The 18,688-nt window shown below is 32.9% G+C and overlaps 1 protein-coding gene across 1 annotated transcript in view; it reads left to right on the forward strand.

The window, feature by feature from the left end:
- Positions 1-18,688, forward strand: part of necab3 (N-terminal EF-hand calcium binding protein 3) — a 41,927-nt gene that overhangs the window by 12,215 nt on the left and 11,024 nt on the right. Inside the window, exons 3-6 of the mRNA XM_051112320.1 lie at positions 11,102-11,210; positions 15,659-15,684; positions 16,861-16,958; positions 18,192-18,328. Of these exons, the coding sequence (XP_050968277.1) occupies positions 11,102-11,210; positions 15,659-15,684; positions 16,861-16,958; positions 18,192-18,328 (370 nt within the window). The remainder of the gene's footprint in view (positions 1-11,101; positions 11,211-15,658; positions 15,685-16,860; positions 16,959-18,191; positions 18,329-18,688) is intronic.

Consider the following 18,688-nt stretch of genomic DNA (forward strand, 5'->3'; position numbering starts at 1 on the left):
GACACACAGAGAGAATGAGAATGTGGGGGAATGTAATGAAAAAGGCCTAAGAGAGACAAAACAGGCTGTGAACGCCCACTGCGACTGTCTCTTCACATACAGCCACCACAATCCCTTCTGCTCTTCTGCGTCTTCCTTCCCCAAATCAGGCGGTTTGCAAATGTTCTAGCTTTCTGTCTGTATATTCATCATTTCTCCATCCTTTCTCATCCTCATCCTGCTGTCTCCCCTCAATCCCTTCTTTATTCCTCCCTCTTTCACTGTTTTTCTCGCTGCTCAGACAAACAGACAGATTGGGTCGTGCTTCAGAGTGTTTGTCTGCTCGCGTTGCATCTGTTGACTCAATCTGACGGCGCTGCTGGTCGAGTTATAGCGGAGAAAACCTCTCAGAATTGGAGAGGAAAGATGAGTGTGTTTATGAGGATGCAGAGGCTGAAAGTAGGGGCGTGTGACAGTATTTTTGTCCTATAATATTAATTCAGCAGTATTTTGCTGAGTGTATATTTGTGCTGTTAGTTTGGCTGGTTTAGGCCTGTCATCATGTATATATAAATGTAACACTAAAACAAAGGTTTTAGTGAATGATTAACTGAATCATTTATTCAAAGGATTCAAAATGGTTGATTCACTTAGAAATGACTCGACTGTCATAATGATCGGATCACTGACGCAAATGATTAATTAAAAATGGCTGATTCATTTAGAAAGAAAGCAAGTGACTGTCTTTATAAATGGATCACTGAATCACTGACTCAACTGATTCATCCAAAAAAGGCAGATTCATATAGAAACATTGCAAGTGACTCTAAATGAGTGGTTCATTGAATTACGACTCAAATGATTTTTTGCAAAAGGCTGATTCATTTAGAAACAAAGCAAGTGACTGTCTTTATAAATGGATCATTGACTCACTGACTCAGTTGATTCATCCAAAAAAGGCAGATTCATATAGAAACATTGCGAGTGACTCTTAATGGGTGGATCATTGAATCATGGCTCAAATGATTTGTCGAAAACGGCTGATTTATTTAGAAACAAAGCAAGTGACTGTGACTGTCTTTATAAATGGATCATTGAATCACTGACTCAAATGATTTGTTCAGAATAGCTTATTTATTTAGAAGCGATGCAAGTGATTGTCGTAATGAACGGATAATTGAATCACTGAGTCAAATGATTCATTCAGAATGTCTGATTCATTTAGAAAGAATGCAAGTGGCTGTAATAAAAATGGGTCATTGAATCACTGACACAAATGATTCATTTAAAACAGCAGATTTATTTGGAAAAAAAATGAATGGATCATTGAATCACTAACTCAAATGATTTGTTTAAAATGGCTGATTCATTAGAAATGAAGCAGGTGATTGTCTTTATAAATGGATCATTGGATCACTAACTCAAATGATTCATTCACAAACAATGCAAGTGGCTGTAATAAAAATGGGTCATTGAATCACTGACACAAATGATTCATTTAAAACAGTGGATTCATTTGGAAACATGGACTATGCATGGATCATTGAATCACTTACGCAAATGATTTTTTTAAAACAGCTGATTTATTAGAAATGAAGCAAGTGATTGTCTTTATGAATAGATCATTGAATCACTGACTCATATGGTTGATTCAAAAACAGATACATTCAGGAACGAACATGCAGTGTTTTTTACGGCTCACAAATGCTCTGCTCTGGCTTCGTTTGAAAGCATTTTTATTGGTGGAACAGAAAAAAACAGCCAATATTGTGTCTTAAATGTAACTCGGTCAATATTAACTTCTTTTTTTATGGAACTGTTGTATAAAATCAATATCACATTTCCAACTGCACTGACAAACAGCACTCTTCCCTGTATGTGATATTACTTAACTACATCATATCTTACAAATGCATAAAACAAAAACACATACAGGGTTATTATTTGCTTTCATAACTTGCATTTTAATGGTATTCCAGTTTGGACTCTAAAGATGTGTTTTTGTTTGTTTTTTGCAAAGTGAGTGACATACGCAATAATATATTATCATTGACAAAAATATTGCACACCCTTAGATGAAAGTAGGTGATGAGACAATTATATTAAAAGATAAGTGATTCATGTCACAAATAGTTTGGTGTTTTTGGGTCAAGCATCATGAAAGATTCCTCAAATCATATGAGGAGAATATTATTGGCTGATGAGACTTGGGACCGGTGAGAAACCATCCATAACACTGGCAAACATCCTTGCACATCATGTAATGTGTTTATTTTATTTTGTTAAGGTACCACCTCTCTTACCTTAGCTTGAACTGAATTAACTGCAAAAATTACCCTTTTTTCAAATCTGGTTTGAGTAGTAAAGGTTATCCGACAGCTGTACTGAGATGAAAAATTACATGTAAAAACTGCAATTCTCCAGTGAGAGCCACCAAACGAGAAAGAGCTTAAAGAAGCAAATGACTGGAGGTTTTGTGCTGAAATAAAGCATTGCCTTGACAGCTCTCACAGAAGCCAGAGACTGTCCTGTGAAAACCAAATCTAACTTTGTCTCTCTGCCGTTTCATATGAAAGAATTTCCTTTGAACCACGTATTCAGGGGGAAAAAAGCAGTACAAAGGAAGAAGTGCCTCTTTTAAAATGTGCTTTTAACTACTGAAATTCAGTCTTTTTTGTCTCATGTGGAAATAAATTTACTTTAGGCATGAAATATTTATTTGGAAAATCATCACTGGTTGTTGTTTGCAGTGTCTCGTTACTGCAGGGTAATTGTGTCACTCATACATAAATGAATAATTCTGCATTCACACTGCTCATAAGCTATTTAAATTTTGTCATCTTGAATGTTAATATATGCATTTAATGCATGCATAATACATGCATTTAAATAGCTTTAAGTTTGACCACCTGCTGCATATTTATTTGGACACGCTCTTGATGATTTACTGATGCTTTGAGCTTGTGTTCATGCGGAGATCAGGAATGAATTATCATTTTCTCAGTATTATTCTGTCAGACCTTCATCGTACAAAATGAATTTCTCAGAAAGTCTCCTTCATACTGACATTCAGCCATTTTTCCCATTGTGGCAGCTGTGAGATGAAATATATGTTTTAGCCTCAAAGAAACTCTTGGCAATTATTTTGGATCCTTACAGCGAGGGACAGACGTGGGCAAGAGAAAAGAGTCGTTTGTCTGCTATTGACCCGCAGGGCAGGTTCTGGATGGACTGCTGGGTCGGTCCCCAGTGAACACCTGGTGACTTTTGACAGAATCGCTCATGGAGATTTTGACTCTTTTTAAGGTATATTTAGCTCCAGGCCGTTGGACAGCAAATTTGCCGGTGTGAAAAATATTACATTGTAGTGTAGTACAAAAATACTTGATAATTTTGTCACACCATCAAATAAAATTAAACTGTAAGTTAAAGCAATAAGCTATGACATAATTGCACAGCACAACAGTTAGATTTTTGTGTGTTAAAGCAATAGTTCACCCACAAATGAAAATGTTCTGAATATTTATTCTTCCTCTGGCCATCCATTGTGTAGACGAGTTTGTTTCTTCAACAGATTTTGAGAAATCTGTCATTCCATCACTTGCTCACCAATGGACCATCTGCAGTGAATGGGTGCCGTCAGAATGAGAGTCCAAACAGCTGATAAAAATCCACAAGTAATCCACACTACTCCAGTCCATCAGTTGAAGGAGAAGTCCACTTCCAAAACAACAATTTACAAATAATGTACTCACCCCCTTGTCATCCAAGATGTTCATGTCTTTCTTTCTTCAGTCGTAAAAAAATGTTTTTTTGAGGAAAACATTTTAGCATTTTTCGATCTCAAATGTGGTTGTAAACGATCCCAACCGAGAAAGAAGGGTCTTATCTAGCGTAACAATCGGTTATTATAATAAAAATAATACATTTTATATACTTTTTAATGCCAAACGCTCATCTTGTCTTACTCTGCCTGGACTGTTTTTGTTCCGGTTCATGACAGTATGTCGAAAAACTCATCTCATGTTCTCCCTCAACTTCAAAATCGTCTTATATTGCTGTTTTACCTTTTTTGAAATGATTTTTGAAGTTGAGGGAGAAAATACAATCTGAGTTTGTCGATATACCCTAACTGTCTTGAGCTAGAATACACAGAGTCCAGGCAGAGCAAGACAAGACGAGTGTTCGAGATTAAAAAGTATTTCAGTTGTATTTTTTAAATGAAAATAACCGATCGTTTCGCTAGATAAGACCCTTCTCGCTTGGCTGGGATCGTTTACCACCGCATTTGGGATCGTTTGAAGCCGCGTTTAAACTGCATTTTGGAAGTTCAAAATCGGGGCACCGTATCAGTCCATTATATGAAGAAAAATGCTGAAATGTTTTCCTCAAAAAACATACTGAAGAAAGAAAGACATGAACATCTTGGATGACAAGGGGGTGAGTACATTATATGTGAATTTTTGTTTTGGAAGTGAACTTGCCAAAAAAACATTATTGGTGTGCATGTTGAGACAAAACAATGGCACTGACTTATTTTAAGACCAATCGGTGCAAGTTTCTTTCAGTTGAAACAGCTCAGACTTACGTATTTCGTGTACATAATGTACATAAATATATAAATATTTATAAAATATATTTTTTATTTTTTTAAACTTCTCCTTTAACATCTTGTCAAGCCAAAAACAGCTGTTTGTAAAAAACAAATACATCATTAAGACATTTTTAACTTCAAACCTCCTAATTTAGTCAAGACCAGCATTATTATGGATTATGAACTTGTATATTAGCCAGAAGCAATGGTTTACCGTTAAAATAGCTTAATGATGATTTGTTTCTTAGAAACAAGATGTTAACTGATGGATTGGAGTGGTGTGGATTATTGTGATGTTTTTATCAGCTGTTTTGATTCTCATTCTGACGGCACCCATTCACATCCATTGGTGAGAAAGTGATGTAATGCTACATTTCTCCAAACCTGATGAAAAAACAAGCTCATCTTGGATAACCTGAAGGGTGAGTACATTAAATTTTCATTTTTGGACAACCTATTGAGAGGCTAAGATAATGAGGGATAATTTTTGTGTTTACCTCGCAACAGCACAAATTTTGTGCGTGTTTGCATGATTATTTGCATTAATTCTTTTAGTGAATTTAGTTTTAAAACAACCCTAAAGGTGCATTCAAATGTTTTCTAAATACCTTAAACCCATAAATGTTTGAAAAGTGCATGTGTGTGTGTGAGGGAAAACAAATTAGGCATTAACAGAATAAATCCCTGAAGTAACTGTACCAGACGACGTTCTATCGCGCTGCTCCACCCTCGCTGAAGGAAATGTGTTTGAAGCACAGCATGGGATGGGTGGGAAACGCTTAGGAAGATGCATTAGAGTCTGCTGATCCCTAGACAACAACACAGAATAGCACATTAGTTTGAGACTAAATAAGGCAGAGCAGCAGAGAAGATAAAAGTCTCCTGAGAGCCGAACTGTCCTCTCCGGTGTCTCCATTAACCGCAAGAGCTGCTATGTAGCGGTCTGAGGCAGATCGGAGCTCTTACCGGACTTCAGATATCACTCAGAATTAAACTTTGACCTAGAAATGTCAGGCGATGTTAGGCAAGGAAACAAAGCAAATGTTCTCAATCCACAGATGACCAAACTCAGACTTGATGCAGGCTCTGTTTAGACCGCAGACTGCTCAGTTCTGATTTTGATGCTTAAATCTGGAGGATGTTTTACTGTAGTTGTGGCCCGTATCAGTCTAAACACACACACTTTAACCTGTCATGTTCATCATAATGTCATATACAAATACTTTTTAGTATAATATCATATTTTGCATGTTTTGTTGTTAAATTAAATGATTTTTCCTTTTTAAACGTATGCATTAGTATTGACAATTTAACTCTATACATTAAAGATGTAGGCCTGGTTTCACAGACAGAGTTTAGACTAAGCCGAGATTAGGCCATTATTCAATTAGGACATTTACGTATTTGGTTATAAACATGCCAAAAAAACATCACTGGTGTGCATGTTGAGACAAAACAAGGGCACTGACTTATTTTAAGACCAATCAGGCCAAGTTTCTTTCAGTTGAAACAGCTCAGACTTACGTATTTCAATGTACATAATGTACATAAATATATAAATATTTATAAAATATATTTTTTATTTTTGTAAAAATATATATTTTTAATAAAAAAAAAATAAAATCTTTAATTTAAAATACAGTAAAAATGTATTTATAAAATATATTTTGTTATTTTTGTATTTAAATATATATTTTTGAATATACACAACTGTTAAAAAAATGTTAATGTACTAGAAAGAAGTCTCTTCTGTTCACCAAGGCTGAAATAATCTAATCAAAAATACAGTAAAAATATATTTCTAAAATATATTTTTTATTTTTTGTATTTGAATATATTTTTGAATATACATTTAACTGTTCAAAACAACTTTTATGTACTTGAAAGAAGTCTCTTCTGCTCACCAAGCCTGAAATTACTTAATAAAAGATACAGTAAACATATATTTATAAAATATGTTTTTTATTTTTGTATTTAAATATATTTGAATGTACACAACTGTTCAATTACTGTTCAAAAACCTAAATTGTTTAATTGAAAACACAGTAGAAACAGTAAAAATTTTGAAATATTATTAAAACTTAAAATAATAATTTAAAATTATAACATATTTTAAAATGGAATTTCCTCTTGTGATGCAAAGCTGAATTTTTCTGAAGCTGAACTCTTCAGTGTCACATGATCTTTCAGAAAAAATAAATAAATAAATAATTGGTAATTTTCTGAGCAATAAATATTTTTCTGATTTTATTTATTACTTTTTTTTAGGATTCTTTGATTCTTCGATTCTTTGAGTAGCAAGTATGAATTAAAATGTGAATATTTTGTAACATTATAAATGTGTCACTTTTAATCAATTTAGTGCATCTTTACTTTACAAAAGTACAAATGTCTCTAAAATTTTGAATGGCATCGTACAGTATTATATATTACAAAGCTTTATCACTTTTGTGTAATATTTCATATAGTGATACATTTATTTCAATTAAAGTAACCCAGATTAGTATTGATAACTGAGATCTGATGTGATTTTTGCTGTTTACACTGTTATATAAAAACAGATTTATCTGTTTAATTTTTGTGCATAATGCAATTCAGTGACCCACTAAATGTTTAGTATCTAAATGCTAATCCAAATATGCTGTAAAAAAAATGCAATATTTCTTTCTGTTCTGAAAAGTGCTGATGTTTCTTCCACCATAATTAAATTTCTGCTCATAACATTTTTTTTAAGTGCTTCTTTGGCTGGTTAGTGTGTATTTCAATTACCCATAGACGGAGAATGAAGAAGGTGCCACTATTTGGCTCTGAAGCGGAGCTGAGCGGAGAGTCTGATCAGTGATACCGTCTGTTATGAAGCGACTGAACCCAGATGGCCGTCAGATTTGCTCTTGAATTAATTGGAGACGTTGGACAGTGTTCTAACGCTCTGAATATGCCCACTGTCACGTCAAGCCTCTGGTGTAATTAAGTATCCATTTGGGCACAAAAATGTAGTTTTTAACTTTAAAAACATTTAAACCTCTTTGTATGTGAGTGAAATGCAAATTTGTGAATTAGGTGGTTATTTAAAGAAGTCTAGTTGAGTTTTATATCAAGCGACCTGAATTTTTCTAGACGGTTTTCTTTCTTTTTTATCATCCGCAAGGTGAAAATCGCAAGCCGGAACACTTACAATTTACCTTTTGTGCCATTTCTACAGAATCAGTCTAATTGTTGTTCTTTTTATTCATCCGTAGCTGATGTCTAGATCAAAATATGTGCTTTATAAGTAATGCTTTGAGTTTCTGACTTTAATTTCCATTGTATTCTTTCTCAAAGACGAGTGAACTGATGTTCTCATCTGATCTCTGGCCCTGGAGACAAACTGCTTCTCATTGCAATCTCTCTTTGATTTATCCCTGAAACTTTTCTCTGTTCCAATATAAAAAGTTCTCAGAGGCGCAAACGCAGGCTACTTTCTATATTACTGTAGGAAATAATAATAACTTCCTCTGAACCTCAATCTAATATTCTTTAACCCTTTAAAACCTATTGGATCATATCTGACACACAATTTTAGACCTGTAAATAAATGTAAGTAAAATAAATGGCCATATAAGCAACAACTTTAAATGTACTTGAAAGAAGTCTCTGCTCACCAAGGCTGAAATAATTTAATCAAAAATACAGTAAAAATTTATTTAAAAAAAAATATATATATATATTTTTTTGTTTTTAAATATATCTTTGAATATACACAACTGTTTAAAATATGTTAATGTACTAGAAAGTCTCTTCTGCTCACCAAGGCTGAAATTATTTAATCAAAAATATGGTAGAAACATACAAAAATTGAAATATTATTAAAATTTAAAATAATAATTCAAAATTATGACTTATTATAAAATGCAATTTATTACTGTGATGCAAAGCTGAATTTTTAGCATCATTACTCCAATCTTCAGTGTCACATGACTTTTCAGAAAAAAACTAATAAATAAATAATAATAATAATTGTTAATTTTCTGATCAATAAATATTTGTGTGTTTTTTTTTTTTTTTGATTAATAGAAAGTATGAAAATTAAATATTAATATTTTGTAACATTATAAATGTGTCACTTTTAATCAATTTAGTGCATCTTTGCTTAACAAAAGTATAAATTTCTCTTAATTTTGAATGGTATTGTATAGTATTATATATTACATCACTTTATCACTTTTGTGTAATATTACATATAGTGCAAACAGATACATTTCAATTAAAGTAACCCAGATAAGTATTATAAATATCATATAAATATTAGGCCATATAAATATCAACACCTGCACAAAATTGCCTCTTTATGTCCAGTTTGAGTCTCTGAATAAAATTGAGGTGTTTTGTATGGAAGCCCGTTTCCGGCACTGAATAAAAAAAAAAAGGTTATTGTGACTTATCTCACAATTCTGACTTTTTTTCAGTTATAAAACCACAATTCTGAGAAATAAAGTCACAATTGGATGATATAAACTGGCAATTGCAAGTTATAAAGTCAGAATTCCGAAATTTATTTCATAAATTTAAATAGAGTTTAAATTAAATTTTTTTTAATTTTCTGTTTAAATTTATTTGATATGTCAGGCTTTTTATGGTTTAGAATATCATTCAGAATATTCTGGACCCTTAGCAACTGCAAAGAAACATCTTGGAATCATAGCATTGATTTTCTCCTGTATTTCCTTCAGAAAACATACAAATCTTGTGATATTATTTTCTGCAAACTCTTAGGCTGGTTGATTTTGGCTTCTTTACATCTTACAGCAGAGTTTTCCCCTCACATTCACGTTGTGAAAAGTCAGTCGCCGCCCCTGACGTCAAGCTGAAGTGTCATCAAACCTCAAATGCACAACTGGAGGGCTAAAAGAATCTCTCGTGTCTTTCAGGAGGCTGATAAATGTCAGAGAGCCGAATGCTCGGCGACGTGCTCAGGGAGGAAGTGATTTAGACGATCCGTCAGCCATGAATGAGCGCTGTCACATATTGCCGTGTATATTTCTCTTTGGGCTCTTGATAGATGGCACGTTCTCCACTTACCTAATAATAAGAGCAGATGCACTAACGGCAGATGGTAGTTCACGTATCAAGGTTGATCTACGACATCTGCCGTCAGTGAAAAGCGTTGCCAGTTGTTCATCTGACCTGATAAAGACACTCGCTGTGGGCTGAGGAGACTGTGTTTCAGAAGGGTAAATGCTCAACCTCTAGTCCATTCACTGATTGTTTGATTGCAAATAAAACTGGAAAGATCTAGCAAATACTGTAAGCTTCAACCAGACTACATTACAGTTTCCAAGAGTCAAGGTGCACAGGTTTGCATCAGGCCACTGGGAAATCAAATGTGTTTAATATTTAACTGCATTATGTTTTAATAAACATGTTTCCACCAATTATTTACATTTTCCGTACACAGAGTTTTTTAGTTAAACAGACTCCTAAACGCGTAAGAGTGTTTGGTCACTTTGCATGTTTAATTATGTCTAAATGGGTGTTTTTTGTCAGAATGGGGTGTACACTAATCAGTATGCAGTGTGAAATTTAGGCTTATTACATATTGCAACTCATTCTGGTGCAATTAATGCACTTATTTAATTAGGGAAATGCTGCCTATAGAAGGTTGGCAGTAATCTGCTTATTATTTTAAAAAAGACCTTTGTCTACACTTTTTCTTGAGCATCATGACAGCAGTAATTCCTTAAATGGCGAACAAATTATGTAGAAGAGCGGTATAATTGCACGGTGTAGTCAAGGACACTTTCTGCATTTTAAAATCCAAGTGTTTTTGTGATGCTGTACAGTCACATTGAACTCACCCAGTGCATACTAAACAAGGTACTGGGTTGATATTATGAACAGTAGGTGAAGGAGAACTATTTTCCAAAGCTTGCAGGGTTTGTGGCATCAAATCTTTAAAAGATTTAGCTTTATTTGAGGAGATAAACTAGACATGCACATGCAACTGCTTGTTGAAATCTGTACTTTTGGATGCACATGTTTCCACATTTTATTTGATATTTTATGTACTTGTAGTGCATGGTTTTGTTTTGTTTTGTTTTTTTGTTAAACCCTAAACAGCACGTAACCAATAACAGGTGTCTTCCTGTCTAAATGGGTGTTTTTTTCTTAATTTAGATTTTATTAGGGAATTTCACTTTATATGGAGTCCAGTTGGATTTTGCACATCCTTAAACATAACTGAGATGGAAGCAACATAAAATACAGATGCATATGTAATTCTGTCATTTATATAAACTAAAGTAAATTTTCTTAAAAAAAAAAAAAAGTGTTTCTAAACTAGCTCTTCATGAAGTATCGATATATAATTTATGATCTAAAGTTAAACAATATTTTAATGACACTTGCAACATTTCAGTGATAATTAGCAGCTTTATCTGTAAACATTTTGATGCATTAAACATTTTTTCACAAAACAATCTTTGGATGGAAACTTGGCAACAGATGCAGTTGCTGATTCTCTGTCTGCTTTCCTCTTGTGTCTTCTTGCAGATGACGGGAAGCTGTCCTTTGAGGAGTTTAAAGCGTACTTTGCAGATGGGATACTGACAACCGACGAGCTGCGTGAGCTCTTCTACTCCATCGATGGGCGGCAGACAAAGTATATACAGTACTTTTACTCTCACAATCACACGAGCCAGTTTACAAAATTGCACACACACCTGTTAATTGCCCCCCCAAAAAAACACGATTGTGTATTGTTAACCTTTAAAAAATAATATTTATAATTTCTAAAAAATTATTATTGCAATTATAATTAAAATTATATTATAATTATTTTAATTTTAATTTATTTTAATTAATAATTATTATATCATTTTATATTGATAATATCTTAATTATAATATGCTAATTAATATATTTTATTATAATTATTATTATATAATATATTTTATTATATTATTTTTAAATTGATATATATTTTTTTTATTTTTAATTTTTTTGATATCAACAAATACAGAGTTTGCAATATGTATTATAGCTATTCTAATATATATAGAAGTAATGCAGATTATCTACATCTTTGGTTTTGGGTAAGGATGTTTTTGTATCTCATTTTATAATCCGAATGCAGGACTGTGACATTTCCTTCTAAAAACTATAAAATATATATATAATGTAATTTAGGCTTGTTATATAATGTAACTTCTTTACAAAACTCAGTGCTATTTTTCTGGTTCAGTTAATGTGCTTATTAATTAAATATGGCATCGCTGCTCATAGAAGGTTGGCCGTAAACAAAATATTATCTTTATCTACATTTTTATTGATCATGGTAACAGTAATTCATTAAATAAGGATCAAACAATGTAGAAGAGTGTTCTAATCGCATCTATCCAGATGCACGGTGTAGTTGAGTACTCTTTTAGCATTTTAAAACTGGTTTTCATGATGCTGTACAGTCACATTAAAGTAGACCCATTTGTTGCATCCTCCACAAGCGACCTGCACTAATTATTTATGCCTTTTTGCATCGTTATCCGATTTGCATAATTCCTTTAGCGAATCAGGTGCTAAAACAACGCAAACAGAGCGTGCAATCAGTGGGCGCAGTTCATACTTCGTCAACTCTCCCCGCCGTTTAGCCTTTGAGTTTGGGTGACCTGTATCCTTGGCAACCTTACATTTTCGTTCCCTAATTAGTCGCCTTTCAGAGAGGCGTGATTATATTGCGCCGCACGCCGTTGCTTTTTGAAGCATCTGGAACGAAAACGAACAAGCAGCCGAACGTCGACGCGCAGGAGGATCAAAGTATTACCCGAGGTGGCGTGTACGAATCAAAGCATTGAGAATTGTGTTCCGGGAAGCCGAGGCATCGACAGAACAAAGCTGCAAATTTGACTCCACAAAGAACTGCATTGCAGAGCTGCGATGCACACAACGTTCCAAGCTCAGATTTTCCTCTGAAAGTGGAGCATAGTTCTGCAATCAGTCAGAATGGTCACCTCGTAATTACTGCATTCAGATGCCCGGAGTAGATTAGTCTAGTCAAGTCAGAGTCTAAAATAGGTCTGCTTCATGCAAAGCGTGCATCGCTACTCTTTTTATACAGCTCTCGTCCTCATTACGACGGTGTTGATTCGCAGACCGCTGGGAATTATCTGATGGGATAATGAGATCATTTTTTTCTTTATGCCACTGATAAATGCACCTGCTGGAACTTGTGTTAGTGGGCTTGAATTAGACAAATCAGTCTCAAGTGTACTTTTAGAAACTTTAAATCTAAAGATTGTGAGACTTTCCCCATCTAATCCGTATGCAAATGTAACATATGTGACCCTGGACCACAAAACCAGTCTTAAGTAGCACGTGTATATTTGTAGCAAAAGTCAAAAATACATTGTATGGCTCAAAATTATCATCATATTTATTTTATGCCAAAAATCATTAGGATATTAAGCAAATATTATTTTCCATGAAGATATTTTGTAAATTTCCTATCGTAAATATTCCAAAACTTAGTAATATGCGCTGCTAAGAACTTCATTTGGACAACTTTAAAGGTGATTTTCTCAATATTTAGATTTTTTGCACTCTCAGAATCCAGATTTTCAAATAGTTGTATCTCGGCCAAATAGTGCCCTATCCTAACATCAATGAAAAGCTTGTTTATTCAGCTTTCAGATGATGTGTAAATCATATCAAATTGACCCTTATAACTCGTTTTGTGGTCCAGGGTCACATATGTACATATATAAAATTTACATATATGAATTATATTCAGATGACATAAAAAAAACCATACATGAAACATATAGTATATCTAGCCTGTACTAGAACCCATCAATATGTTGATATTACACAAGTAAAAATAAAAGACAGACATGTAATAAAATATATATTGCATGTTTTAATAACGTTGGATGTATAAATAAAACATATATAGTTGCTTCAATACCATTTAAACTCATTATATAGATATTATTAACATATGTAGCAACATATGCAAATTTTATTATGGGGTTTTTATATTTGTTATATTATCTTTCTGTACAGGAAAGTCAATATGAAAGCAAACTGACTCTTTATATTTTATTATTGCGTGTTCCTGGTCTTAATATGAATGGTTCATCAGTGCATGTTATTCTAAAGAATGGATGTCTGTATAAATTTTCATAAAAATCTTTCTAATTTATATATATGTGAAATTAGTGCTTATATTTTTCAGCTTACTGCAATATATGCATGGGCCATGAATGCTTATGTGTAAATGCATATAAGAAAATATAGCAATGAATGCAAAAAATATATATTTTCCACATAAATATGTACATACTTATATAGCACATACATGTTCATATATAAATGTGAATATATAGTAAATGTTAAAATATATTTATACACACAGTAGCATATGTTATCCCATGTACATCTATATATTATGAATTGTATTATTGATTATAAAACTGACATGCATTACAGTGTTTATGTAAATATATTTTCGCATTTCTTTTTTAAATAAGACAAGCAGCAATTCCTTATGTATTATTTAATATATTGGTCTATAATAATAACAATAATATTATATTTTCACAGTCAAAAATTGCCCCAGTTTACCTGAATTTACACCTGTTATTCTAAATTAAATATCTGAATATATTGATTGTTAATATATACGAAAGTATGTTTTCATTGCATAAGGGTGGCCTAAGTGGCCTATTCCCTAGGCGTTTATGAAATAATGCTCAGTTTTTGTAGTCTGTGTGTTAATAGACATGAGTTTGGACACCTTTGTCCATGCAATTCAGTCACCCAATTCATTCAAATAGTCCCTTATCTCCTTTCGCTCAGTGCAATATTAAAAGTCCATTAATGCTATCAGGGAGCACTCAAAGCAAATCTGGCCAATTATGGCGCCTGAGTCTCTGTTTTCATAATTGTGTTTTGGCTGTGATGGCGATTTAATGTGACAACACGCACTGGGGTGTTTAGATTTGTTTTCATCTGCATGAGAATATGAATGTGGAGTTCAGCATGAAATGCACAATCCTGAAGATGTGGGATGGTGTGATTCAATGCTTTATTCTTTGGCATGTTTCCTTCATACTAATAGCTCACAGTGATTATCTGCATCTCTGATTTGGAGGTCAGGATATTTTTGTGTCTTATTTCATGATATTAATGAAGGGCTTTACAATCCTACTAAGTGATAATTATAAAAAAAAATTAAAAGTTATAATTATACTATATCTCTGCTTTATGGAGATTATCATATTTGAGTTTTTATTATCTACATATTTTCATTTACATTATTAAATACTATGCAAATCATATTATTTAGGAATATGTAGATAATCTGCATATTTGTATCTCATATGTGATTCTGGACCACAAAACTAGTCTTAAGTAGCACAGGTATATTTGTAGCAATAGCCAAAAATACATTGTATGGGTCAAAATGATCGATTTTTCTTTTGTGATATTCTATTTCTTTTAGGAAATTACGAAAAGATCATGTTCCATGAAGATACTTTGTAAATTTCCTACCATAAATATATCAAAACTTTGTTTTTAATATAGAAATATTTATTAATTATAATTATTTTTTGTTTAATTTCTATAAATCTCTAAAGCATTTTTTAAATATTTGTATTTATTTATTTTTTTATTTAAGACCAGTTTGCGATACATATTGTAAGAAAGACACTATGCTAACACAGTAAACACATAATGTAAATATTATGGACACGCTTTACTGGTGTAGCTTTATTAAATTGATTTAAACTGCTTTAGTGTAAATCTGAGTTTGTAAAGGTCATAAGGTGTTAAAGTACGGAATATTTTAGTTATAGCAGTTTTACCCCATTAGCGAGATCATTATCTCGGCGAGTTACCATCTGCTGAGAAATATCACCTCGGCCCCGCCATGTTAACAGAACGAGGCATAATTGGACTGTTTACACTTTAAAATTCAGTTGAAGCTGTGGACGGCCCACACATCCTCCTCACTAATGACACCGCTTTCAAATCCTTGACTCTTCTCCAATTCAATTAAGGCTTTTTTTTTCCTTATGACTCATTTTATTCTCTGTCCTCCTCTCTTTCCAGTAACCTCGATACAGACAAACTATCAGGTGGGTGTGGATAATTCCTTTAAATTACCATTCTGGAAAGAAAATAAAAAATTCAAGAAGTGTTTGAAGTGGCAGTAACTAAAAAACCAAATCAAGTTTTACTTGAAGTTCTCACGTTCGTCAGACTTTTCAGATTTTCTGCCTTGTGTGAGAAGTGGTTTGTTATTCCCTTGCAAGGTCACATTCTGCTAATATATGCTTTTACTGACTTAATGCTTCTTTTAATTCTCAGCTTTTCAACTATATTGAGAATCTGAACATCCGCCGCCGTACCCTGATTTGCATATCATCCGTCTTGAATAGCATACCAGATTAGGATTATATAATATGTTTAAAACTGTATTCTAAAGATGGTATTTCAAAGGTGCATTTGATTTTCTGCTGGATTTTTGTGCATCCTTGCATGTTTTTGAGCTAATATTAGACAGCTTTAAAATGCATGAACTTAAAAGTGAATAATTCATTTTAATATATTTTAGTTTTAATTATGGTGGGTTTTATGTCTTAAAAGTGAATTTTCTGAGCTCCCCATGGAAAAACTGAATAGGAAAAAGAACCAAGTTCACTATAAAATGCTGACTGTTGTGCTATACATTTACTACAAAATATACATATATGAATTAGAACGCAGACTGAATCTTTTGTGCTCAGAGGCCAGAGAGTAAAAACAGTAATATTAGTCAACAAGTAATGATCTGAAAACCTTCCTGTCACCAAAACATAATTCACTGACTCTCATATCAAGCTGATATCGACAGCCGAGGAGCCACAGTCGCCAATTTATGAGCAGTACATTTTTTAATCTGCTTTACAAGTGTGTGTGTCTGTGATGGAGGACGGTCTGGCGATAAAAACAAGACTATAAACCTTGATCGTTTCAGACATCATTTCCTTGAACTTCTCTGTTTCATACTTGGTAAATGGCTCAGTGGCCATAAAACAAATTTTGGCCTGTAATTCTCTTCTTCTTCCTCAGTGTTTTTAGATTAAACTGACCAGAGCTCAAAAGTTAAGAAATGAGAAAAACTTTGTTTTGGCTGTAGATAACATTAGCTCAAATATTAGGTAATATTAGCTCATAAAAAATTGCACAGATGCACACCTAAAAATCCACTAGAGAAATATAGGACTCATATTTTGTCTCTAATCTATAATTCATTCCCTTTCTTGTTTCAGATTACTTTTCCCAGCATCTTGGAGAATACCTGGATGTTCTATCAGCGTTAGAGAAACTCAATGTTGCTGTCCTAAAGGCAATGGACAAGACGAAGGAGGTAAACTAGGATCAGAATGAGGTCACATTATTATTGTTAACTAAAACTGGTAAAAGATTTTTGTGAAATAAAGCTGCATTGAAATAAAATATAAATATTAGATGAAAAACGAAATGAAAATAAATAATAATAATGTTTTTTTTTTCAATTAACTGATATATAAATAAATAAAAGCTAAAACTGAACTAAAATAACTAAAATATAAAATAAAATTATACATTTTATAAAAATATAAATTCAAAATAAATTAAACCCTAATAGTAATATTTAAACAATAACAAATTACAAAATTACCAAAAAAAAAAAAAAAAATTAAACAAATCAAAATAATATTAAAAAACTGAAAATATAAAATTAAAAGCATATAACAGTTATTATGGTTATTATTGTTAACTAAAACTATTAAAACATATTTGTAAATTTAAATAAAGATGCAATAAAATGAAATATAAATATAAAATAAACTAAATGAAAATGAAAAATGTTGTCTTTTCAACTAACTGAAATAAGTTACTAACTAGAAATAAATAAAAAATGATATCCTACTAGTAATATTTAAATAAATAATAATAATAATAATAATAATAATAATAACACTAATAATAATGTATAAAGCACATGCAATTTACTTTTACAATTTAAAAAATTAAAAGCTAAATCAAAATATTCAAAACTACAGTAGTAAATAATATGCTAAAATAATGTTGTGCTCTGTTCCTCTGCACCATACTCAGTACTTTGCAAAAGCTTTAATATTTTTTATATGTAACGCAAATGACAGTCAAACATTTTTAAGTGTGAACTAAGTGCATACTTAAACTATAAGTGACCAAGAAAGTGCAAATAGTAAGACTCAAAAAGTGTCCACTGTGTGCCAGCGCTGATCTTTAGGTTCAACTGATGAGCTCCTGCTTCTCTCAGTGCACTCTACACCGTGTTGAGAGCAGTAATTGTATCTGACACATGGCAATCTCTGTTCGTTCAGGATAAAGTGGGCCTTAATTTTGTTTTCAGACCGGTCGTTGTTTCTCAAGATGTTTTTCTGAGTGCACACTAAAGTCAGAGGCTGTTGTCCATCATCAGCAGCAGGTTAATCGTGTTTGTCATGTTATTCTGCTTTGATGGTGGAATAAACAGAGGATTTGAAATAACGACATTTACCGACTGATGCAGCGGGTAAAGAAAGGGTAAGTGTGAGTTAATTCAGCGTGATAATGAGTGTTTCCTGTGCAGGAATACCAGGGTTCGTCGGTTCTGGGGCAGTTTGTGACCCGTTTCATGTTGAGGGAGACGTCCAGTCAGCTGCTGTCGCTCCAGATGTCTCTGCAGTGTGCAATGGAGGCCGTGGAGGCGCAGAGCAGCACCACTCCGTGAGTTAAACACATACGCACACACACCATAAGCACAACACATTTTCTGTCTTGCACTCCTAAAAATAAAGGTTCCAGAAAGGAGTTTCAGTAACACCTTAGGAGATTCCTCTTACAGTTCAGATGAGAGGAAAACATCTCTCTATCTATGATCCATCATCCATCCATCATCTATCTATCCATCTGTTTGTCTATCAACCATCATCCATCCATCCATCCTTCATCTATCTATCTATTATCTATCTATTATCCATCATCCATCTTTCATCTATCCATCCACCTGTTTGTCCATCCATCCATCATTTATCTATCATCTGTGTGTCTATTTATCTATCCATCCATCCATCATCTATCCATCCA

Source organism: Labeo rohita, chromosome 6 (assembly GCF_022985175.1).
Source record: "Labeo rohita strain BAU-BD-2019 chromosome 6, IGBB_LRoh.1.0, whole genome shotgun sequence".
NCBI lineage: Eukaryota > Metazoa > Chordata > Actinopteri > Cypriniformes > Cyprinidae > Labeo > Labeo rohita.